General features: G+C 42.2%; 2 protein-coding genes across 2 annotated transcripts in view; one reads left to right on the plus strand and one right to left on the minus strand.

The window, feature by feature from the left end:
• The window catches only part of LOC134018409 (uncharacterized), a 50,468-nt gene extending 45,021 nt beyond the window's left edge, over positions 1-5,447 (minus strand). Inside the window, exons 1-3 of the mRNA XM_062458328.1 lie at positions 4,227-5,447; positions 3,993-4,098; positions 3,594-3,777 (exon numbers count right to left, since the gene is read on the minus strand). Coding sequence (XP_062314312.1) covers positions 3,638-3,777; positions 3,993-4,098; positions 4,227-5,432 — 1,452 coding nt within the window. The 5' untranslated portion in view covers positions 5,433-5,447 and the 3' untranslated portion in view covers positions 3,594-3,637. The remainder of the gene's footprint in view (positions 1-3,593; positions 3,778-3,992; positions 4,099-4,226) is intronic.
• Positions 1-26,586, plus strand: part of LOC134019524 (polyadenylate-binding protein 4-like) — a 46,772-nt gene that overhangs the window by 16,655 nt on the left and 3,531 nt on the right. The window lies entirely within an intron of this gene.

The following is a 26,586-nucleotide window of genomic DNA, read 5'->3' on the forward strand; positions in this document are numbered from 1 at the left end:
CGCGTCACTGGTGGCCTCGCGCCTGCCTGGTTTGCAACCACAAAGGTTTTTTTCTTTTTTCTACTTTCAATATTTTTGTATTCCCGTTTTTTAACAACAACAAATAATTACACTCAAGGACGTTACATCAATACACGTATTTACATGAGCTTTTACGCAAGAGCAAAATACACAAAAAACCTGACTATAACCTTTCTCGTTGGCCCTACTATGGAATTATTTGAAGATAGCTTGCGCGTGAACACGAATCTAACTACAAATGCCAACGCCTTGATGTCCAGTACAGTCTAAATCAAATTCGTCCAGACATAAAACGGTTTGCAGACAGAGCTGCCAGAATCTATGTTTAGATTTAGGTGTCTTATTTAAATCATGGATCATTTTATTTAGGTTTGAAATAAAACATATAGGCTAACCCTTGTTTCATAGTGGGAGCCAATTCTCCTTGAACAATGCATTCCCCAAGGGCCTCACTGGGATTATAATAAAGTCCTTAATGTAATCCCAGAAAGCTTGATACAATTCAAATATATATATTCTTTTTTTTGAGAAAGCAAAATAACCCTTTCCAGATCCAGAGCGAAATGGCTTGAATTTGTCAACAACAAAAAATTATGTGGGTGGAGGAGGACAATAGGCCACCTGCAATCTCTAGGATCGATGGTTTATATTCAAATTAATCTTAAGTTTTTAAATAAATGAATAGACAATCGCACATTTGCTGCGCTAATGACCCGTCGGAGGGTAGGCCTGGGTAGGCACAGGCCTACCCACTTTGTTCTAAGGCCTACCCGAAAACGAAAATATCTCCGAAAACTTATGCACCGGGTGCACATCGCAAAGTAAATAAGTAAAACAAAATGAAAAGATGCCTATCCATATTTTTCTAGGCCTAGACAAAAATATTTTTCTGGCTACGCCCCTGACATGAACCACATTTAAAACACATGAATTGCTGTTGAAGAAATGTCATTATCAAGTAAAAGCGTCTGCTAAATGAACTAGAGAGGGTACAATTTCTGGGGAAATTGTAGGGTGTGCTTGCTTGCATCGGTTGCACAGGGGTCCGTTTTTGAATGTCATTTTTACAACTGATATTTCTGTATATTTTATATAAAAATGCATACTTATTATTTATAAAGATTACATAGATTTAAAAGCATATATTTGTTGCTGCTCATTTACAACTCAAAATACGAGTGAAGTGTAGAATGAAATAGATGTCTTCTCATTTCCCCTGCAAGAGGCAGCCTCATCGTTGAATCAAAACGAATACATTTGGCAGACCGGTGTAAAAATTGACCTAATCTCTATGACTTAAACGTCATTTTAAGTTTTTCCCTTCTCGTGATATTTTCAGGCATGTAGCCTACTCATTGCATTCATTCATGAATAAAGAACCCCCTTTGAAGATTATTCTACGACGTTACCCGGCAGTAGAAGATGGAATCGCGATTCAAACAGTACCATCTGCTAACTGAATATGCCCCCAAAATAAGCTTGACATTTATTTAGTGGAAAATCGCTCATTCATAAAAAGCTCACTGGTAGCGATCATTGTCAGTAACAACGCAAAATGCGATATAGCCCTGTGTGGAGAAGCTGCCCCGGTAAATTCTACTACTACGGTACAGTACTAGACTACTGCTGTGTTCGTCTTGGTAGCGATTGCGTTGGTTGAATTCGATTTAACGTTCTCGCCGAAGTCTTGAGCACACCCAATAAAGGTAATGCACAGAGTCGATGAAGTCAAGGAAGCTTTATTACTTGCTGGCGGCTGCAAGGAGACAAATAGCAATGGAGGTCCAAAGTTGTCTCAAAGCCAGTCTCCTTGCAAACCATTTACAGAGCACAGTTTTCAATTGTCATTGGTCCTCATGAAGACATACAGTCATCATAAAGACATGCAGTTGTCCTATGTCTCCTCTCATTGGCTAACTCCCTTGCATAGATATTGCGCGTATGTGTGTGCGTCTTTACGACATCAAGCCTGGTTGAAACACAATAGCAGCTGAATCTCTAGTCCTGGTGTCATAAAAGCTCCTATTTCCTTTACAAAAACAAACCCCCCAACATCCTGTAGTCTTGGGCAACACAGTCACAAATGCTCACCCTTCCCCCCACACAAGGTTTGTACGTTTACGTAAGCCTAGAGTTAACTTAGGGGTAGTTCCTCTCTGCACAAAAGGAATGTTGAACACAATATCATTTTATACAGAATGAAGGGTGACATTTTCACCTTTTCTGACAATTGTACATGCATCCTAAAATTCAATTACATTGACCAATTACATTGGTCACCATAGGAGTGGTCACCTAAAGTACAAGTGGTCATCTGAAAGGTCATCTGTGGCTCTCTACCTCTCTCTCTTTTTCTCACCCTGTCTCTGTAGCTCTGTTTGATGACAATAATGTCCTATTCTCAAGTGTGAATTTTGTGAGCAGATCACGTTTTGTGAAGATTCCAAAAAAGGTCAAGTGGTTCCGGTTTATTTTCTGTGCTATGTGCCAGTCTGTGCGTGCGTGTGCAATAAAACTTACTGCAACTGGATCAACTGCTCCAAAAATACAAGTTATCAAACAGAGTGGCTCACACACACCATAAATCAAGAGAGGGTTGTCTCTTAATCGCAAGGTTGGCGGTTCGATCCCCGACTCCTCCTCGGTCATGTGCCGAAGTATCCTTGAGCAAGACTCTGAACCCCATGTTGCTCGCGATGAGCTGGCCGGCGCCATGCATGGTAGCTCGCTGCCGTAGGTATGTGCGAGTATGAATATGAATGGGTGAATGAGGCAAACATTGTAAAGCGCTTTGAGTGCCGCTAAGGTAGAAAAGTGCTATATAAATGCAGTCCATTTACCAATCTAATTCAGTCAAGACACTCAAGTGATTGATTTCACCATTTATTCATACACATGACAAATGGTTTAACATTGGCGGAATGGATGTACATGGGGAAGCACTCCCTGCCTTCACTGCAGCATGCATGACATGAGGCAGGGAGCAACGAGTTAAATCCCCCACGGGGAGAACAGATAGACCACAAGGGGGAGAAGGGGATGGTGGTGGGTGGCAGCAGCGCAGAACACAAGGGTAATCGAGGACGCGTGTGCGTGCATGTGTGCGACTTTATAGCGCCGCCTATCAAGCTTAGCCTATGGGCTGAGAACACGGCGATGGGTGATGTGGCGCGCGCTGCATGAGTTCCATGCCTAAACTAGCTACGCCCATTAATTACAAAAGAAGGCTCTTTTTAAATTGGGGAACAATAACAACTATTCTGAAAAAACTCAAGTAGCATTTTCAAAATAAACAGTTTGGTCATGTGTATGTAAAAGTTTTACATACACATGCCTGATATTGTTTAAGGTAACTTTTACACTGATGTAAGGTGGTTGTGTACAATTACTCTAACAAATGCTAATCAGCCTCTCTGTGTGGCTGCAGTCCTGACATGGTGATGTCACAACCTTTTACACAAACAGCTTAACGATTACAAAGGAGATATAAACGAAATTCCAGTATTTTTTATTGGAATATACAAAAAAATTGCAGAAGAGGGAAGTAGCTACAGTTGTTGTTGTAGTGACAGGTTCTCTTTCTCTGCCAGCCAGTTGAGTAAGCAGGTGGCGCCCTCTACTGGTGAATATCCTTCACGCAGCCGAAGCAGAAAGCCTTGGAGAGAACTGCAGAGATCCCCCTGAAGAAGGCTTTGATGGACTTCTTCTTCTTCTTCTCCTGTCCTCTGGCAATGGAGGACTCGCCAAGGTCTGGACCTGGACAGGAAACACCATCACACAATAGGGTATGACATCACACAGAACTTCAGCACTGTGACCTCTCACTTAAAAATAGTGTGTGTGTGTGTGCGTATCTGTATGCAGTGTGTGTTTGTGAGTGTGTGTGTGCAAGTATGTGTGTGTGTGAAATGGTGGGAGAGCCAACTAAAGTGGGAAAGCCTAAATGAGCAAATGTGCAGTCAGGATCTTACGTTCAGCGCTAAGGGGAGACACTTTGTTTGTCTTGAATATTCTGCTTGTCTTTTTTCCCTTGGCAGCCACATGCTGTCCATCCTTAAGGAAAGTCTTCTCTTTCTTCTGGGTTTGGAAGTGAGAGCAAAGACACACAGATTCATTGAGATTGTCACATGTCGTCCCTTCTTATCGCTGACTCAGCACAGGTCAGTTCTACCTAGTGCCAGTGTGTGGTGTTGTTTTCAGCTTACCAGTGTGAACCATCTCTGGAGGATGGGGGTGTCGGTCTTTCCGAATGGCCCCAAATGATGTCCCTCTGGACTAGGGGCCCGAGCCATGGAGCCCATGGAGGTGAAGGAACTGGTTGAAGATTTGGTGGACGAAGAAGAGGAGAAAACAGAGGTGGAGGAAGAGGACGAGTAGCAGGACCTGGAAGTGGAGGAGGACGAGAGGCAGGAGGCGAGTCTGCTGGCCTTTTCCAAGCCAACAGACTCCATCTCAAGTCCTTCATCCAAGCTTGTGTTGCTTAAGAAGGGGCTGGAATTTCCACCGGCCTTTTCTAAGCCAGCAGAGTCCATCTCAAGCCCTTCATCCAAGCTTGTGTTTGTGATGAAGGTGGTGGAATTTCTACCGGCCTTTTCCAAGCCAGCAGAGTCCTCTGCGCTCTCCTTCTCCTCACAACCTGTTTCCAAATCATGACTCTCACCCGACACGGCAGAAGGCCGCCAAACCTCGGCGTGATGGCAGATCACCTTGGCGACGTTCTCGGCCATGCAGACGATGCCTGCCCCTCCCTGGAGGGCGGAGTGGACCTGGGCCCTGTTTCTATCGGAACAGAGCATCAGCTCAGCGTAGGTCGCCTCAAAAATGGCGTCCAGGGCATCGGCGCCACCGAAGAACGGGTTCTGGGGTTCATGCTCCAGGACGAGGCCAATCCTAGCCTGGTTCCAGAGAAACCGGCTCACGTCTTGGAGGAGGACAGCCTCTATCTCCGAGTTGGTGGGGGTGAAGCAGGAACGAAGGGGCCCCTGGAGGGCCAGGCGTCCCACCAACCTGTGCAGCAGGTCATGCAGGGTCTGGTGGTGCAGGGCGCTGGGCCGGGGGGGTATCAGGACCTTCTCCTGGATCAGAACTTCCCCAGGCTGTAGGGAGGGTATCTCAGAGTGGCTCGCAGGTAGGGAGGGATGATCCTGGACCTCCTCAGGGAGGCCTGGAGCTCCATCATCTTCATCCTTCTCTTCTTCCTTGATCAATGCACCCTTGGCAATTGTCTGGCAATCTGACCCTTCTTCCTCTTCGTGGAAATCATCAGGGTAGTCAGCATTTTCGTTGTCATCCATCTCAGGCTGGCCTACTTCCTGGTTGATGAGACCTGACTCTGGGTCGAGACTTCCTGTTGTCACTTCCTGGTTTATGTCTTCAGAGGAGGAGCTGGCTAGGATACCGACCTTGGCCATGGCCTCAGCATCAAGGCCTGGCACAAGAAAACACACTTTTAACTGCACTATTACAGCTATTAACTATACTTTTCTCATAACATATTTTGGCTATTAACTACAATATTATTATTATAGTTATTTACTTGACCTACACTGTCATTCAGCAGAACTCAATACTTACAAATCTGTCTTACAATAGCATGTCTTAAAATAGTATAGTTACCATTTTTTTTATCTAAAAGGTAAAAAAATGTATCTACCTTTGCTAACAACGACCATGTTTTCTTGTGGGTCGTTGCAGGTCTTGTAGAGGTCACTTCCCGCCTGGGTAGTCAACACCTCACAAATGGCCTCCAGCGCCCACCTCTGGTCCTGGCTGCAGGAGGGCTTTAACCTGCTCTGCGATCTCCTACTACCCACAACCCCATGCCTGGGGCCCGGCGTCATCCCACGGGACCAGTCCAGGGAGGGACAGTCACTGCTGTCACTGCTGCTGTCACTGCTGCTGTCACTGCCGTCCGAGGATGCATCGCTGCAGGAGTCGGCCCGGTGGTCGTGCGTGAGGTCTTCTTCGCCCAGCAGGTTCCCCATCAGGCTCTTGAAGGCCGTCTGGAAGAAATTGTACAGCAGAGGGGTGAAGAGCTCCTGGTCCAGGCGCTCCTTGTCCTCCAGGTTCTGGAAGTTGGGCTCGGAGCGGCAGTGGGGTGTCGAGGGGAGTCGTCCCATCCGGGTGTCCAGGAGAAGCTGATAAATGCGTCCAATCAACTGCTCGGAGAAGTGGTGGATCCTCACCTGGAACATCCTGGTGCACATGGTGTGGGATGCCAGCAGGCGGCCCAGGTCGTACTCCGCCTGGTCGAACGATTTGACGGAGGAGCCTCCGTCGCATTTGTCGTCCTGATTGTCGGGGGAGGATCTGGAGGCCGAGTGGGCCATCCGCACGATGGCGTCCAGCATGTTTTCAGCGGTGAGGCTGAGGTCTTGGCAGCTGGCAGCACTGCTAGCCTCGCTCCAGGCGCTAGTGCTCCTGGAGGAGGGAGGGGCGGTCTCCTCCTTCTTCTGAGGATCCTCCTCCTCCTGCTCTTCCTTGCTAGCAGAGCTGCACTCCACTGGTCGCTCCTGCTGCGTGTCAAGAGGGACGCATTCCTGATTCCTGCTGCTCCTCCCACTGCTGATGCTGGCCCCCGGGCTCCTCCTCAGGGCATCCAGCTCCATGGCAACGTCTCCTAGCAGGCTCTGGCTAACACACTTCACCACCATGGTGAAGGTCTTACTTCCAGGCTGCAGGAAGTCTGCCACCTCCACTTGCCCAGTCAGCTGCTGGGCTGCGTGGAAGTTCTTCAGGACGTTGTGGATTACGTTGCAGGCTGTGGCCACGCTCTGGAGCAGGGAGGCCTCGTAGGCCTCTTGGGGCTGGTCCAGGGAAGAGCCTCCTTCTGTGGGCTCCATCTCCTGGAGGAAGCCCCCCACCATCCTCACCAGGTCCAGCTTCTCCTCCGTGGGGACCACGCCCGGGCTCTGGAACAGGGCGTGGCAGGCCAGGATTCCAGAGAGGCTCTCCTTCAGGGAGCAGAGGGTCGGTGACGTCACGCGGCTGGGCGGAGCCATCGCCTTCTCCATCTCTTCCGCCTCCGCCACGCTACCAATGAGGAAGGAGGCCATCTCCATCCTCTCCCTCGTGTCGGCAGACAACGGGGACCGTGGGGACACCAGCTCGTTGATGGCGTCAGTTTAATCACAACCTGCACAATGACACCTTGCCACATTGCAATTTGCCCTATTTGTATCTTTTGTAGTATTTGTATCTGTATTTTTAAATTATGGCTACTTTATATTTTATTCTAAACCCTTTCGTATTAGCTAGACTCCGCTTAGTGGAGTCAGGTGGCTGAGCTGTTAGGGAATGGGCTAGTAATCCAAAGGTTGCTGGTTCGATTCCAGGCTGTGACAAATGACTGTGTGTCCTTGGGCAAGGCACTTCACCCTACTTGCCTCGGGTGAATGTCCCTGTACTTACTGTAAGTCGCTCTGTATAAGAGCGTCTGCTAAATGTAAATGTAGTATCAGCGAGACTTTGTTCCTTTTGAATAGTTAGATCACATATGTAAGTTTTAAGATTCCTATATGTTTAATGTATGCACCATCCTGCCAAAGTAAATTTCTTGTCTATGCAAACTTTCATGGCGATTAAAACCCCTTTCTGATTCTGATTCTGTGTCCAGGAAGAACACCTGACTTCAGGGAAGTCACACTCCTGTTCGAACACACCTGGGGGCTTGATTGTGTGTTTCATTTGGATCATGACTGCACACACACCAACACACACACACACTCACATTCTCTCAGACAAAAGCAAATCACAAGCAGGTGTAGCCGCTATTATAATTGCTTTCTCATAATATTTTTTAAATATTGTTGTTGAATGTTTATCTTGTTTAATTGTTAACAAAACAACAACTGTCTCTATGGTCAACTGAATGTAATTTACAACTAGAGTCTCGTTACTGACAAAATTAGAACAATTTAAATGTTGTATCCAGTATGATACAAGACATGCTGCATCTAATTATGTGCATAGAAATGATTACTCTTGAAATTATATTAATGTCTTCATCATAAACATATCACACTTCAATAACGTCTTGTAGCTTACGAAACACTTTATTTACAAGAACCTTCACTGTGAAAAGCAACAACACATTACATGTTGTAATATCACATTACAAACACAACTTGAGCATTACAAAATAATGCATTTTAGGTCAAGCTGACAAAATATTTTCAGTCTCAACTCTACTTTAGTTTATGGTTTAAACTGTAAAACCTGCTTTGGTAAATTGTAAATACAATACAGGGCAGTACATGGTGAATGCTTAACAACATGAATCAAGACAACCTAATCAGGAAAATAAAATAACTTTATAGAACATTTTAGTATCTTAGCATGACAGCTTTTTTTTCAAATGTAATACTGGTGGCATTGGTACAATAGGCCTAAAGCAACAGACTATTGTCAATCCATAGTAACCCGACAGATAAAACTGTCATTCTCAAGATAGCAACTCAGACATCTAATAGAGAAAAAAGAATTAAAAGTTAAAGTTCTCTAAAATCAAATGTCAAAAGTACAATCATGGTTGAATAGAAACCCGACAATGAAATCCATTTTTGTCCTGTCATTTTCACCTACTGTTTAGCAAACAATTGCCACTTATCAATTAGACCGTGTTACTTCAGTAGCCAGTATGAACGGGTGTCAAAAAGACAACTATTCTTGTTAAAAAAAGTAATCTCTCATTGCTTTGCTTGTGTCAAAATTATACGGAGCCCAGCTACTTTATAGCATACTTAAGGCACATTCCATACACATCACAGACATGGTTAATAATGGCTGTTGGAACTCATCTCCCTTTGTTCTCTTCACTCACATGCACACGCACGTCATCTGACAGTCAATCAACAAAACCATCACACACACACACACACTTACCCACACACAGTGTGGCAATCAATAACAGTCATATGGACACATACACACACACGGTCCTTCAGGTTAGTCCATTGTCTTGGTCCCCTCGTTGGACTTGTTCAGGATGGTGAGCAGGTTCTCGGACATGAAGTAGGGCCTCTGCAGTTCCATCATTACGCTCCAAATCCTCCACTGTCACACGGGGAGAAAGTAGAAGACACTCATCATCACCCCCCCAAAACACCAATGCATCATAAAACTACAATATTTAGGAATACGAAATGCATAAAACATGGAAGAACAGTAGCCGATCTATCTGAGGTTTCGAATTATTTCACCTTGTTTGGTAAGGTCCCCATATTTCTTATTACATGCCAGCTTATCTCCTTTATGTTTAACAGTACACATACAAAAAATAACTTACCTTATTGTCTCTCTCCCGACACCAGATTATAGAAGGTTCTTACATGTACACAATAACTACTATTTCATCAATACAAGAAACTTTAATCAACAGCTGTATCCAACAGAAGCAAAATGAATAGGCATGTTTCATCCATGAAAGACTCATCGAGCTACAACATTCACTTAGTGACACAGGAACTAATTTCACACGTATATAATGTACTTGGAAGCAAAACATGGAATTTACTTTACAGGATCTTTAAAGAACCTTGTTAGACATAAGTCATCTAGTTGCCTGAAATCATTTCCAATGAGATAGTCAGCAAAAAAATGAATCAGCGTTCTTCTAGACGTCCAAAAGCTTCCTTATGTAGGAGATATACACCAACATGTTACCGAGGCAATGCTCTACAACCACTTCAGTCCCGCCGAGACCATCTACTCTATCCACGTCTGCAGAGACAGGGTTTTATTTTATAACCCACCATTAAAGCCTCATCTATTGTACTCAAAGTAAACATTCTTCTCCAACCAGTTAACTGTACCTGACTAACTCAGGCGCTCTCTCGTCAGGGTTTGGAGCCACAGGCACTGAATGATGTGAGGACAGATAAACATGTAGTTTAATGTTGATTGATGATGATTAGAATTCTCAGGAACCTCTGGCCTGGTTTTTGTTGAGCAAGGTAGAAATGAAAGAGGGATCAGAACAGATATTGTATATTAACATACAATATATGTTCTAATCATATCTGATACTATGATCATATCGGAGGAATGTTGACTTGCTTACTAGAAGACATAGAGCCCTTCAGCAGTCAACGGTAACATCTACAAGTATATACTAGAATGACTAATAATTTTCAACATTGGTAGAATGTTCTGCCATGTTCTACCTTAAACTTCCTGTATAATGCCACAGCCCCAACCATAACCACAGCCACAGCCACCAGGAGTCCAGGAACCAGGATATCCCAAGGGTGATTGCAAAAGTTGGTGTTAGTAGGAAGACCTGAAGAAACACATACACACAACCAAGGAATTTTACTAGTGTTTCCTGGTTCTGTGGTCAAAAGTGAATAGTAGATGGTTATCTTTAAGTCTTCTCAAAAGGTGTTTTTCTAACCGACAGTAAACAGACCAGCAGACATGACAGTATAGTATAGTTTGTTCAGAGTCTCCATGTCCATAATTTGTCATCTGCTTCTCTTGACATGGAGAGAAACAGCACACTGAATCATCTCCTCTCTGGGTTTTCTTTATCGGATGGAATTCTATAGAAACACAGCCCAGGCTTGTCTACTCTTCGATTAATGAATCCAATAGCACAACAACTATCTGGCATTTTGGCAACACAAAAGCAACAGACTCAGAGTAAATGTAGGCTATAACTTTCTTATGGTTGGCGGGCAGCGGAAAGTCTTTTGTGCCCTCGGGCGTGCCCCTTGGAACGTGATGTCATGTGAAATCTATGAATATTCATACTCACTATAAATATTCATATTAATAGATAGCTGCATATCAATAGTGTTTGGTGCCTGCTGAATATTACCCCCCCTCCCCTCCCTCCATATTTTGAGACTTTAAACTCTGAATCATTCTGGTAGCTCATGTTGACCAGTAGACTGTGCTACAAAATTATTTGTTATAAATAAAGTGCTTGAAGTCATCCTGCGGCATTGCCTTAACAATGGAAAGATCATTTACTCTGGTATCAAACAATAATCCCACACACGTGTGGGACAAGTATTCAGGTAATAAAGAACCTATACTCAATGCCGCAGCTACTGTATAATTCAGACCGGTGTAAAACAATTAAACCAAGCTAACCATAAACAGATAGAGTAAAGGTTTGATAAGCCACTTTGTCTCCTCTGATGGTTCGTAACTGATACACTCCGGCGTCGTGGAGTGAGATGTCTCTCACGGTGAGAGATCCGGTCTGTCCAGATACACCTGTGTACAGAGTGATAGTCTCTCCCTTTTGCGACCTCACTGTCAGTTGACTCTGGGCTACACCAGCAAACATTCTTAGAGACAGAAATTTCGAGTTTTAATTAAAGATTATCAGACACACTTTCTGTTTCAGAATTATCAACGATAAACAATTTTGTACAGTGTAGTATCTTTTACCACTCATAATCCAAGAGTAGATCACCCAGATAGTAGTGTCCATGTTGATGGATAAGTGAATTGGATACTGTGCCGGTGTGTGTGTGTGTGGCACACAGAGAGCAAGGATAGGGAGGGAGGGGCACACTTCCTTCTACAATGTGAAACATTCAGTGATATCAGAAATGGTTACTGGAACAAATTCCACTCTGTAATCTCAGATTTCAACGGTCTTAGTGACCTTCAAAGGTAAAAAAAACTCCTAGGAGAAGGAGACAGGGCATAACTTGCTGCCCAGTATGTATCAGTATGCCACAACCTGAGACAGTGAGTGACCTAGACACACAAACAAAATATACTGTGTGTGTGACTGACATGTGTATGTGTGTATATATATATATTGCACGTGTGCATTTGGGTGTGTTTGTGTGAGAGAGAGAATTTGACAGTTCAAATGATTTCCCATTCAGGTATTCAGGCGTGTGTGTGAGAGAGAGATCCCAATAATTACCGTGGGATATGTGTCAACAGCAGACTGGGTAAAATCCTCTGTAGTATTATTAATAACAGACTCCTGCACTTTCTCAGCGAAAACAATATACTCAGCAAATGTCAAATTGGCTTTCTACCAAATTTCCGTACATCGGATCATATATTCACTCTAGAAACAATTGTCGACCAACAAATTAACCAAAACAAGAATACAATCTTCTCTTGATTTGTTGATTTCCAAAAAGCATTTGACTCAATCTGGCATGAAGGCCTTTTATATAAACTGATAGAGAGCGGAGTCGAGGGTAAAACATATGACCTCATAAAATCAATGTATACAAATAACAAGTGTGCAGTCAAAATTGGACAAAGGCATACAGACTTCTTTGTCCAAGGTCGAGGAGGAAGACAGAGATGCAATCTGAGTCCCACCCTCTTTAATATTTACATAAATGGTCTGGCGAGGGAACTAGTCTGCAGCACCTGGAATCCCTCTCCTGGACACAGAGGTCAAATCCGGTCTGTCTGTCCAGTTGAAGTCTGTCTTTAAACCGCTCATCTAACAGAGTTCTTAGGAATTCCCCCCGGACCCGGTTCACCTGCAGTAATCTCCATTCATTGTATATCCACAGTATTTCATCGGTAGTCTGGAGTCCAGCTACATGCGTGTCCAGAGTGACAGTCTTTCTCTTTTGCATACTGAGTTGAGTCAGTTGAGCCTGGCCTATCCAAACCAACATACCTGAAGATAGATATGCATACATCGCATAACGTCACCTCAAACCATCAACTGAATAATGTGTATGCAAGGGCGTAGGTTTGGTCTCAGCTTTGGTAGGGACACTTTGTTCAGAAATATTTTATTTTATATGTAGGTAATTGGTTCAGGTTTTATGGAGCTGTACTAAGCCTACATCATCTGTACTGGACTTCTGAGCAATGAAATCATATAAGATGCATACATTTGGGCATACCAATTTATAGCACCTTTTTACTATCTACAAGTATAAGTGTGAATGATAACATTCATGGGTAACATTGTCTAAACATCCCTTAAAAAACTGTTAATTTAATGCAATCTTTACCAAAATGGACAATTCAACTTCTCACCTGAACCCCTGATGCTGATTCATCACCAACCTGCTCTCCATCTGTATCTTCAGGGTGCTTTTTTTTCTGCACAGTAATTCATTAATTTAATACAGACACTAACCATGCTTAGTTGACTGCTGACATTGGTCGAAATTACAGGGATAGGCATATTACCAGAGCCTCGTTATCGCCCTCACATGGAACTGCAACCAGTTAAGAACCCGGAAGTTTCCCGAGAGTGGCAGTTCTCCTTATATTAGATATTCTCTGATATTACTATCCAAGGGATCATATAGGCCTACTTATTATCAGTTAACATCACTTTTGAGTTGCTAGCCTGATGGTACTAGGCTAAACTAGCACGGTCCCATTATGTGGGTAGGTTAGCTTTATCATTCTGGCTTCAACAAGAACACACTGGTCGAAAGATTGCAGACGCTAGGGATAGATTTAATACAAACAAAAGTTACATGCTCTACTACACTAACAACTTTCAAAACATGTTTCCATTGTACAATGGGTGGCGGTGTAAGGCTAGCAGGTTTGCACTGTGTGTGTAGTTTTCCTACTAGCGAGCTAACAACGACCTTCTTGATAGCTTACTCTCTGGGTGGTGAAAAAACTTCGGATATCTCTCTTCTTTTTGGGTGACATTTTCCTATCTATAAAGCACAAAAGGGTCAAAAATATCAATGCTGAGACCAAACGAATATGAGGCTTTATAATTTCCTGTCGTACTGCCAGCTCTCTTTCTGCAAGTCACGATTCAAGAAGTGTGACTCTGCCACTTCAGACAATTAACTTAAATGACATCATCTTGTCTCGCAGGCTCGAGGGCGCATTGTTTAACTTGGAAATGTATTTTTCACTTTTCTCAGCGACGAACATAGTATAGATAATAATACGAATGAGATAGAAACAAATAGTTATTTTTTTCGAAAATTAACAAAATATTGGTGGGGACGATTGTGTCTTTCCCAAACTTTGGTCGTGACTAGTCCCTATGGTCCTTATGCGGTCCGTGTACCTTGTGGCCATTGGTTTTTCTAATTTGCAACCCGTGTTGACAAACGCAAAATAGGGCCGTAATATCGTTTTGTCACTTTAGTAAATCGAAAACACATTTAAGTATAACGGCTTGTTTTTGGTTGTTTCGTTTTTTTTTGAATAATGAAATAATAACACAAATGGTATAACGAGCCATTAATCGTTGTTTTGATTATTCCATATCCTTTATGCTGATATCTGCAAAAGATGAAAAATAGTCTCGTAATATCGATTTGTCCATTTCGGAAGTCAGAACCAGATGATGGGGAAATGCGTGGTATCCGTTGTTTTGTTTTATTTTGGAATAACGGAATAACCATATAACACAAATGGTATTACGAGCCATTTACTCGTTTGTTTGATTATTCCATATCCTTTATGCTGGTATCTGCAAAAAATGAAAAATAGCCTCGTAATATCGTTTTGTCCATTTTGGATGTCAGAACCAGATTATGGGGAAAGGCTTGGTTTCCGTTGTTTTGTTTCATTTTGGAATTACGGAATATCTATATAACACAAACGGTATAACGAGCCATTTACTCATTTGTTTGATCGGCCGTATTATACATACTGGCACAAGTGAAAAAGAGAGAGAGGGGGGAAAATGTGAAACTATTGGGGGTGTTATTACTTGCGAACACCAGAGGGCAGCAACGACTAGCTTTAAAAAAAATGTTCCTGTGATCTGCAGGCCTACAATCTTGACAACATGGCAGCAGGTTCTTTAGTAGAAGACACACACCAAACTGAAGGCACATGTTGACCGCGTTTGCTAGTTGCTACTTAGTTAATAAATCTTTGATGAACCCAAGTTTCTTTAATATATATTAAGTTTCTTTAATATATATTAGAAACATTACAAGACGGTGCTCCAGTGTGTGTTCAAACAAGGCCAAAAGTGCCAGACGGTATCAATCACACCCGTGCAAGTAACACTCCACTCCCCAACCCTCCCTCCCCCCACCTAAATGATGCTTTCAGTTCTGTTGTACGTCTTAATTAAGTGCATTGAGGCAATCATAGTAAGAAAGTTGAGGTCATGTGGGCTGCCTTTGCAGTTTATATCGACACACAACTGACAGAGGCACTGTTGTGGATACTTAAAAAAAAAGTTCTGATCATATTCCAAATTCAACTTCTTCAAAGTCCAAAAACAGCACGGAGCAGCAACGAGAGGGTTCCCAGGAAAATCTGATTTCCCTTTTGTCTGTGCTTCACCTTTTATATCCAACAAATTACACCCCTGAACTTTTAAAACAGATCTATTGGCCTACTACAATTGTAAATATCCTATGACTTCTGCTCCAATTGGGCCTTGATGCAATGCCATCGAATAGTTTCTGCTGTTTCTGCCACGTTTTTGGGGACTAACCAGGGACCAAACCAGTAACTTGTGCCCAGTTCCTCTATTCTACCCTACTACATGTGTTTTCCAACACCAGTTGCAATCAACCCTGGGTTATAGCCCTTCACCATTGCATGGTGCCATTCATTCTTCACAGGTCACACCCATCAAGTCAAAGTGAAAAGTAACTGGTCCAACTCCATGTCCAAGCCCATGCTATCTGTGGAGGAATACAGTCATCACACTTGTCAAACCCTCCCCACACAAGTCCAATGACTGCATGTTTGCAGACATACAACACAGATGAGACTCAGGAGAGTGAATTAGAGATAATGGTAATGGGAGGGTGTTGCACTTTTCTGCTTCTCTTTTCTCCACTCACTTCTTTACCTTCTCACGCTTTCCAATTGTTTAAACAAGTCTCTATATTCTATTCTCTCTGTATCCTGCACAAAAGATGACTGTGTACTGTATATAAAACATTCCGGCATATAAGTCCACGTATCTCCACACTCAGATCCTGTCACCCTTCCCCAGTCCGCTGATGTTTTCAACTAACCTAAATACTACAACAGCATAATACAATTGCTGAAATTCAGTTATGACTTGTGATTTTGGAAAGCCACCCCAGGATTTCAGTGGCCCCATCTGGCCACTCCTATAAAACATTTCTGGGGGTGCCACTGCTTTTGCCTGTTAATGCCTGCACTGCAGTGAAGAAAACTATATGACAACAATAATGTTTAATGTAACTGGCCCCTCTAACAGAACCTCTGGCCCCAATGTAACTGTTGCCCCCCCCCCCCCCCCCCCAAAAGATAGTATACTAACTTTAAGCACAGAAGTGAAGGCAGATATACAAATCGTCACAAGCAGAATATAAATTTTCTTTCAAAGGACATTTTTTAATTGTGTGTCACAGGGTATGATTGCATTGATGTAGGTTAAAACGTGTTGTACATTGATGGATGCAAGGACAACACTTGCATTGTCCCTACAATGGCCTTTTGCAAAATTGAATAGATTTAAATGTAATGTTTTGGGTCAAGTTAACTCTACATTTAATCCAAACTGAATAAAAGTTACATGAGAAAATAATATTATGTTTTTTTATAAATAAAAAGGGAAGATTTGCTCAATGATTGCCTTGATGCACTTCATTAAAGTTCTTCATTAAGCTGTTTTTGGATTTTTAAGAAGTTGAATTTGGACATAGAATATGATCAGAACAGAAAAGTATCCACAACAGTGTCAGTTGTGTGTCTATATAAACTGCAAAGGTAGCCCACATGACCTCAACTTTCTTACTATGATTGCCTCAATGCACTTAATTAAGACGTACAACAGAACTGAAAGCGTCATTTAGGTGGGGGGGAGGGAGGGTTGGGGCGTGGAGTGTTACTTGCACGGGTGTGATTGATACCGTCTGGCACTTTTGGCCTTGTTTGAACACACACTGGAGCCCCGTCTTGTAATGTTTCTAATATATATTAAAGAAACTTAATATATATTAAAGAAACTTGGGTTCATCAAAGATTTATTAACTAAGTAGCAACTAGCAAACGCGGTCAACATGTGCCTTCAGTTTGGTGTGTGTGTCTTCTACGAAAGAACCTGCTGCCATGTCGTCAAGATTGTAGGCCTGCAGATCCCAGGAACATTTTTTTAAAGCTAGTCGTTGCTGCCCTCTGGTGTTCGCAAGTAATAACACCCCCAATAGTTTCACATTTTCCCCCCTCTCTCTCTTTTTCACTTGTGCCAGTATGCATAATACGGCCGATCAAACAAATGAGTAAATGGCTCGTTATACCGTTTGTGTTATATAGATATTCCGTAATTCCAAAATTAAACAAAACAACGGAAACCATCCTTTCCCCATAATCTGGTTCTGACATCCAAAATGGACAAAACGATATTACGAGGCTATTTTTCATTTTTTTGCAGATACCAGCATAAAGGATATGGAATAATCAAACAAACGAGTAAATGGCTCGTAATACCATTTGTGTTATATGGTTATTCCGTTATTCCAAAATAAAACAAAACAACGGATACCACGCATTTCCCCATCATCTGGTTCTGACTTCCGAAATGGACAAATCGATATTACGAGCCTATTTTTCATCTTTTGCAGATATCAGCATAAAGGATATGGAATAATCAAAACAACGATTAATGGCTCGTTATACCAAAAACCAATGGCCACAAGGTACACGGACCATTCAGTACACGCGCAGCCATGTTAACTAGCATTGTTTAAATGATAAAACGGCTTGCCAAGATATAACATAGAACATGCAAATATAATCCCGCCCCAATTAAGGTCATTAACATACATTGTTGATATCCAAAATGCAATTCTGGATATCCAAAATTCGAATTGTTGATATCCAAAATGCAATTCTTGATATCCAAAATTTGAATTGTTGATATCCAAAATGCAATTCTTGATATCCAAAATTCGAATTGTTGATATCCAAAATGAAATTCTTGATATCCAAAATGCGGATTGTTGATATCCAAAATGCAATTCTTGATATCCAAAATTCGAATTCTTGATATCCCAAATGCAATTCTTGATATCCAAAATTGGAATTCTTGATATCCAAAATTGAATTCTTAATATCAAAAATTCGAATTTTGGATATCAAGAATTCATTGGTTAAATGATAAAACGGCTTGCCATAATAGGCAGGGGTTAATATGAGTATGGGAATTCATGACTCAGCTTTTAAGGTATCCTTTAAAATGTGTCTGACTCATGTTATATTTGGGTGTTATGAGGTTGTCAATGGTCATCTGTCAGTTACCTCTCTACATTCCTTTTAAAAAGTTAATTCAATCTGAAACCTTTAACAGTTCAGCTCACACCATTGTTGGCAACTAAGCCAAAGAGAATCACACTACATAAGCCCAGTCATCCATATTCTTCCTACAGTTGACCCAAAGAATGCTGCCTGTCACAACTACAGGGATGATTGTAGCATGAGCGTAGTCTGACTACGCCATCTAGTATAAAAAGTCTAGAACTTGAGAAAGGTTTGTTTTTTTGGAAGGAGGGAACAGTGTGTGTGACCGAGAGGAACAGACTAAACAACAGTTTAAAAATAAGGATTTAATCAATTGATTAAGATGGTCCAAAGCTTCACAAGGCATCATTCGCCCTTCCCTATATAGGCAAGACAAGTTTATTTGTATAGCACATTTCAACAACAAGGCAATTCAAAGTGCTTCACATAAAACCATTAAAAGCCTCAAAACATAATGCAAAAGAAACCCGATTTAAAAACAATTAAGAACATTCAATAACACATTAAAAACATTCAAAAAGCAAGAAATAAAATAAAAGTTGCAGTGCAGTTTAAAAAATAAAATGCAGGAGTGAGACGCAGAAATTGATATTCTTTAATCTGGTTCAATTAAAGGCAACAGCGATTAGTAAAGTCTTCAATCTGGATTTAAAGGAGCTGAGGGTCTCAGCAGATCTGCAGCTTTCAGGGACCTTGTTCCAGATATGTGGTGCAGAAAAAACTGAACGCTGCTTCTCCATGTTTAGTTCTGACTCTTGGAACACAAAGTAGACCAGTCCCAGACTGGTCTACTTTGTGAGCTGAGGGGTCGGGATGGTTCATAAGGTAGCAGCAGATCACAAATGTATTTAGGCCCTAAACCATTCAGTGCTTTATAAACCAGCAGCAGGATTTTAAAGTCAATTCTTTGTTGGACAGGAAGCCAATGCAAAGACCTCAAAACTGGAAAAGAACTATATAGATTCCCTTTCAGCACAGTCACTTTGCAAAGTCTTTTCTAGTCTTGCTACGTGTGTATAACCTGTCACTGGCACCCTGACAGACCTTGTTAAGATGCACCCTGACCCAGTGTCTTGGATCTTCCTTTTGCTCCCGTGTCTGACCATCCCCTGGCCCTGGCCATGCTCCTGTGGATTTGCCCCTCAATACCTGTTGTTCCTGTACTGACACACCCGTTTTGACCACATCATTGGATTATCCCTTTGTACCTTTGGAATCTTCTTATTAAAGTTCTGTTCTCCACTTGGATCTGACTCCTGGTCCCCTTCCAATTTAACAGTGACAGATATCAAAGATGTGTGCTGCATTAGTTTTTGTTGTTGTCGAGCACAGTATAAGTCATGAAGGATCTATTTGTATGTTTGTATATCATTTCTGTTCTGTTCTCGAGAAAACCATTAGATGAATGTTGACTCATTATGTTGTATTTGTCTCTCATTAGAAAAACAATTTAAAGGAAACCAAATGATGACCAAAAAGGAAGTGTATGTAAATTGGTGACCATACCAAAGTGGCATACAAAATGCATGTAATGAGAGGAGATAACATTGAACAGCAGTTCAACATTTTAGTAGTTTTTTTCCTTTTGGTTTTTTTAGAAAAGCATTTAGAAAAACCTTCATTCAGCAACTCAACTCTTCAGCAATTAAGAGCTAGCAGGGTGTCTCCTTGCCTACAGCATTACTGGTCATCAGATGACAGACTTGGCAGAACTGTCATGTTCCGTGGAGGTTCCCTCTCCATCACAACCTCTCTGTGAGACACAACAAGGTGAACTCTTGCTTACTAGAACACATGCAGACCTTCAGCAATCAACAGTGCCATCAATACAAGTATATACTAGAATGATTGTCAAATAATATTCAACTTGGTTCTATTGGTTGAATATTTTATCATATTCTACCTTAAACTTCCTGTATGCCACAGCCACAATCACAGCCACAGCCACATCCACAGCCACAGCCACAGCCACAGCCACAGCCACAGCACCCCGGTCCCTAGTGTGATTGCGAAAGTTGGTGGTTGTAGGCAGAACTGAAGAAACACATACACACACAACCATGGAGTTTTACTATAGTTTCCAGGTTCTATGGTCAAAAGTGAGTGCTAAATGGTTGTCTTTCTCACAAGGTGTTTTTATAACCAACAGTAAACAGACCGGCAGACATGACAGTGTACTATAATGTTTATAATTTGTGTAATAAAGTGCATCAGAGAAGTTACTATGAAAACTGAGGATTCAGAGTCTCTGTGTTTAGTTGTTTGTCATCTGCTTCTCTTGACATGGAGAGAAACAGCCACTGACCTGGGCACAGCTCTGTCTTGTGGAGTTTGACTGTCTGGTTACTGATGGGGTTTTCAGCCACACAGCTGTAGGTGTCTCCATCCTGGTCCTTCATCTCCAGATGGAGAGAGATGTTGGAGGAGAGATCAGGACTGCTGGTCTGGTAAAGCCTCTCCTCTCCTTTGGACCAGCTTAGGGTCACATCTCTCCCGTTCTTCACAGAACACTCCACCGTACAAGAGACGTTGTTAGCTGACAGACGGAGGAAGGAGTAACTGATGGCAGGACCGGACACCGTGTCAGAAAATATGAAAACAGTCATGAATTGCCGATTTGCTACTCTAGGAGATGATATTTCCCTCTACACCAGAATCAAACTGGGAACTCGACCAAGTAGCCTAAGCTCACTCAACATTTCAGCTTTCAGTTGTCATATTAAAGAATAAACATCTATAAACAATGCACCGGCAACATGAGCGCATTTCTTTCATAATTCAATGCGCTTTACAAATTAATTTGTATGCCTAAAAGTGACCTATAGGAACTGTGTCAAAGTAGCTACATGTTTTTTTTTTGATTAGTTGCAATATGCAACTAAACTCACAATATTGAGTTAAAAGAGCCCGTACCAAAACTCAGATAAGCTACTTTAATGCCGCTAAAATTCCAATTGGTGTAAAAGGTTTGAACCAAACTTACCATAAACGTATAGATTAATAGTTATGGGATAAGCAGCTTTGTCTCCTCTGATGGTTCGTAACTGATAAACTCCAGCGTCGTGGACTGAGATGTCTCTCACAGAGGGAGATCCGGTCTCTCTGTCCAGATGAAGTCTGTCTTTAAACCGCTCATCTAACGAAGTTCTTCGTAATTTCCCCCGATGGACCTGCAGTAACATCCATTCATTGTATATCCACAGTATTTCGTCGTCAGTCTGGAGTCCAGCTATATGTGTGTCCAGAGTGACAGTCTTTCCCTTTTGCACACTGAGTTGAGTCACTTGAGCCTGGGCTGTCCAAGCCAACATACCTGAAGATAGAAATTGAGTTCAATTGACAGTTCATTGCAGAATTATGGGTCGATAAAAATACCGGTTATCAGTCACACTTTAGAATAATCAACAATAATAAATCAATTTGTAAAGCATAATGTTTTACCATTCAGAACCACAGAATAGATCGTCCAGATAGTATTGTCCATTAAGTTCATATTAGTAGCGGGCTGTGACAGGAGGAAGGTTATGAAAACTCAAGTTCTTCGTTGCCGCGGAGGCCTTTTGTAGGCAGGTTTCCACCTACATGTCTTGTAAACCTGTTGCCACGCCTACATGTCTTGTAATCCTGCCGAAGCCAACATTTCAAACATTCCATATGATGTTGAAGATATTCATATTAATATTCAAATTTTATGAATTTTCATATTAAATCATACACCTTAACTGTTGATACCATATTGAAGAAGAGAACTAGGGGTTTTTTATGATGTGAATAAATATATGATTACTTAAGGCAAATCATATTTTATCAAGGTGATTTCAGGCAGCCATTTTTTTACAAAAACTTCTCCATCCACCATACCTCATCAGACAACTTCATTTTTAAAGCGCTTGTGGCCGCACCTCCTCATATGTTTGACAAAAATATTTGCTAGCTAACCAGCCACGTCACTGTCCCAAAATCAATATCAAGATTTTCACAAACAATTAAAGTATCGGCCATATACTAGTAGCCTACTAGGCTACTGTACGGCCGCAGCCTGTGGAGCGAGTTGAATAGAAAATGGATGTGAAATGACCGCATCAATGTTTACATTTTCTCCAAACAGTAATTATAAAAGGCCATACGCGACAACGAAGAGCTTGCTTTTCTTTGGTGTAGTGCAGAGGTCGTGCGTTCGAGCCCAGCGAGTGGCGAACAACACCTTGTTGTGACGGAGCGGGGCTAAGTCTGTTACATACCCTCACACAGACACTTCTCTTTTATTCCTGCGGAGTTTTCATAACCTCGCTCCTGTCACAGCACGCTACTACTGTAATATTAACTTAATGAACAATGCATATGTCGTTCGACGTTTGAACTGGAGGCTATTGTGGGGGGCTTTAAACTCCTTATTGGTGCCTTTTCTCGAATGGCATATGCTACGATCGGAGCTCGGCAGCTCAGTGACACCAATTTATTAACAACATGGATAACCTATGTTAACCGTGACAGGCTTATAGTTTGTGAGAGATCATGTTTTCCGAAATGATCGGTTTAACTCAACATGGAGGTGCGCACCAGGAAGAAAATGGAAAGGCTCGGCTCACATGTCATTTCGATCTCATATACATCGCATAAAGTCACCTCAAACAATCAACTGAATAATATGTCTATGTACGAGTTATTGGTACAGGAGAGATGTCCACGGAAGCACAATTTCCTTTTTAGAAGACTTTCAATCGTTCATTTCAATAGGCTGTGTATAGGCTGTGTGTTACGCAGTGTTCCTAAGCGAAAGTTCAGAAGTTCTCTCTCCTCGGTGGTTGGAGACTGAATGTGTCAGATGTCATTTAGTACAAATAAATGGGAGGTGCTTAAGCGCTCCGAGATTGTTCAGACAACATGTGGGAGATGGGAATGGCAGTTCGCGAGCTGAGAGGAGGGAGCTGAGAGAGAGAGTTCACGAGCTGAGAGGGGGGACCTGAGAGAGTTCCATCTCATACATCGCACAAAGTCACCACAAACAATCAACTGGCGGTGTGTTACGCAGTGTTCAAGCGAAAAAGTTCAGAGGTCCTCTCTCCTCGGTCTTAAGCTCTTTAGTATTATACTTTTTTATTTTATTCATACATTCAACTTTTTAAAATGTAGATCCGTATATGTGCACCTTCCTGCCACAGTAAATTCCGTGTTTGTGTAAACTTAAATGGCAATAAAAACATTTCTTTTTAGCAGATCTTATGAGTTTTAATTGTCTATTGTATTTTATATTGATGTTTTACCTTGTTTTATAATCTTAACTGTAGCACCTTGACATCTGTTTTCGGATGAAAGGTGCGTTAGAAATACAATTTATTATTATTATTATTAAAAACAGATTCTGATTCTAATGAGCGGAATGAGTCGCGGTGCAGAGAGCGTTATGAGAGCGCACACTTGCTGTGGAAGCCGGTGAGGTGAGCGCTCTGTCTCTCCCTGGTAGTACAGAAGACACCTTCCTGATCTGTTTCTCTCTAACGAAAACCGTTTTTGACATCACAGACACAATTCAGTCAAGACACTTGCTTATTGATTTGACAATTTATTGATGACATAGACATGGAAATAGCTTTGACTTTGGCGGAGTAAAGGGGAGGCACTCCCTGTCTCTAGACAATATGAGGCAGGAAGCAAAATACAGGAACATGAGATAGGCAGTAGACGAGGTGACATCACAGCCAGCTATAACCAATCCGAAGGGTTACTGTCAATCGACTAGCCTTCCAGCTCACAACCATTTCGAGTCGCCGCCCGGAAAGTGCGAGACGCATTGTGTTCACACTGCGAATATTTACTTCGTTGCTCAGGGTTGATCCAGGATCCGAAGAGAATTGACCCATAGTCGTGAACGCATCCTGGATAGTGCTATGCGCTGCTGATGGGGCTTCATCATTTTGGAAAACACGATCTCTCCAAGGTGTAAGCCTGTCGTTTATCGCGGCAGGTGAACTCAAACGTCTTAACACGAAAGCAATTCCGCTGGCGTCTGATTGGAAAGTCAGACTTATGCATCCAAGCGTCAAAGTCCAGTTGACGGATAGGCCTATGGACTGCTCGCTCTGTAGTTCGTCAGACAACTCGGGTTCCATCACAGGAAAATGGGTAGTTCCACGTTTCAATTGGAAGCTTGTGCGGGGTTTAAAACTTCAGTGAAGCGCGTCTTCTCTCACCTTCTCAACGCGCGACACCATTAATAGGACAACATTTCGGTTTAGCTATATGTTCGGGACACAACGTGTCCACTAACCATCCCGAGAATGTTTTAGCGGACGATTGCTGGGTGTATCAACAACACGGGTTCCATGACAGGAAAATAGCCTATGTCGTTCGACGTCTGAACTGGAGGCTATTGCGGGGTTTTAAACTCCTTAGTGGTGCCTTTTCTCGATATGGCATATGCTATGATCGGAGCCCGGGAGCTCAGTAGGACACCAATTTATTAACAACATTTCCGACTCTGCCCATTTATGTATAAAAGTCATATAAAAGTCTATCCACCACCATTTTGCACTATGCTGCCCGATTTCATATCTTTTTGTATCATTGTATATATTTTATATCTATTTTATATCTCACATTGTTTAGCTCTTTAGTATATTTTTTAGCTGTTTAGTATTATACGTTTTAAATTGTATTTATACATTCAACTTTTTTTTTTATAAGATTCGTATATGTTTATGGTATGCACCTTCCTGCCACAGTCAATTCTGTGTTTGTGTAAACTTACATGGCAATAAAAACACATTTTGATTCTGATTCTATACACAGTCACACTTATACCTACTTATTTATTTGACAATTCATTGATTACAATAGACATAAAAATAGATTTGACTTTGGCGGACTGGAGGGAGGCACTCCCTCCCAAGTGAACTAAAACATATCAACACGAAACCCGTTCCGCTGGCGTCTGATCGGAAAGTCAGACTTAGCGCATCTTAAGGCCGATTTATACTTCTCCGTTTTTACGGAGACGGACACAGGGAACGCCCTCTCCGACGAGGAACTCCCTCTCCGTGCCCTCTCCGAGCCCCTCGGAGAGCTCTACGTGCACCTCCTGATTTTCCTGACCATCCGTCCGTCCGTCATTTTACGGATACCCCTTGGCTGTGATTGGTCCGTATTAAGAACCGCTTGGGTCAGGGGCGGGGGTGGGGTTGCCGTGACCAACAAGACGGAACAGAATCCTACAGCAATGGCCGTCAAAGGATTGCCATTGCTGTAAGTGTTGAAACCATTGCTGTAAGTGTTGAAACAAAAAATGTTGAAACCCCCTTCCCCCAGGATAGCAATATAAGGTTTGTACGTTTACGTAAGCCTAGAGTTAACTTAGGGGTAGTTCCTCTCTGCACAAAAGGAATGTTGAACACAATATCATTTTATACAGAATGAAGGGTGACATTTTCACCTTTTCTGACAATTGTACATGCATCCTAAAATCCTATTACATTGGTCACCATGGGAGTGGTCACCTGAAGTAGCCTACAAGTGGTCATCTGAAAGGTCATCTGTGGCTCTCTCTACCTCTCTCTTTTTCTCACCCTGTCTCTGTAGCTCTGTTTGATGACAATAATGTCCTATTCTCAAGTGTGAATTTTGTGAGCAGATCACGTTTTGTGAAGATTCCAAAAAAGGTCAAGTGGTTCCGGTTTATTTTCTGTGCTATGTGCCAGTGTGTGCGTTGGTCACAAACAAAAACGGAAAATGTGTTCCGAATAACATGGAAGTCATGTCTTTGATAGACAAACAAAAAACTGCGTTACTACACTGGCATTATAGTGGAACATCGTCTAAATCATCTATGACGTAACAGAACTTTTGGCATTTAGAATCCACAGTTTTGCATTAAAGAACCTTGTTAGACATAACCTCATCTAGTTACCTGATATTATTTCCAATTAGATAGTAAGAAAAAATGAATCAGCGTCCTTCTAGTCGTCCAAAAGCTTCCTTGTATGTAGGAGACATACACCAACATGTTACCGAGGCAATGCTCTACAATCACTTCAGTCCCGCCGGGACCATCCACTCTATCCGCGTCTGCAGAGACAGGGTCACCAAGCGCTCTCTGGGTTATGCCTATGTTAACTTCAAGAGGTCAGTGGATGCCGAGCACGCCTTAGATTTCTGGAATTTTAAACTGACTGATGGCTCTCCGATTCGTGTAACTTGGGCCCACCAGCGCGACCCGACCCTGACAAAGAGCGGTGTGGGTAAAGTCTTTATTAAGAACCTGGACACGTCAATAGATAACGAAAATCTATACGACACCTTCTCTGGCTTCGGCAAAATCTTGTCGAGCAAGATTGCATGTGGTAACAATGGCTCAAAGGGCTATGGTTTTGTTCAATTTGAGACCGCGGAGGCTGCCGAGAAATC

Source organism: Osmerus eperlanus, chromosome 4, assembly GCF_963692335.1.
Source record: "Osmerus eperlanus chromosome 4, fOsmEpe2.1, whole genome shotgun sequence".
NCBI lineage: Eukaryota > Metazoa > Chordata > Actinopteri > Osmeriformes > Osmeridae > Osmerus > Osmerus eperlanus.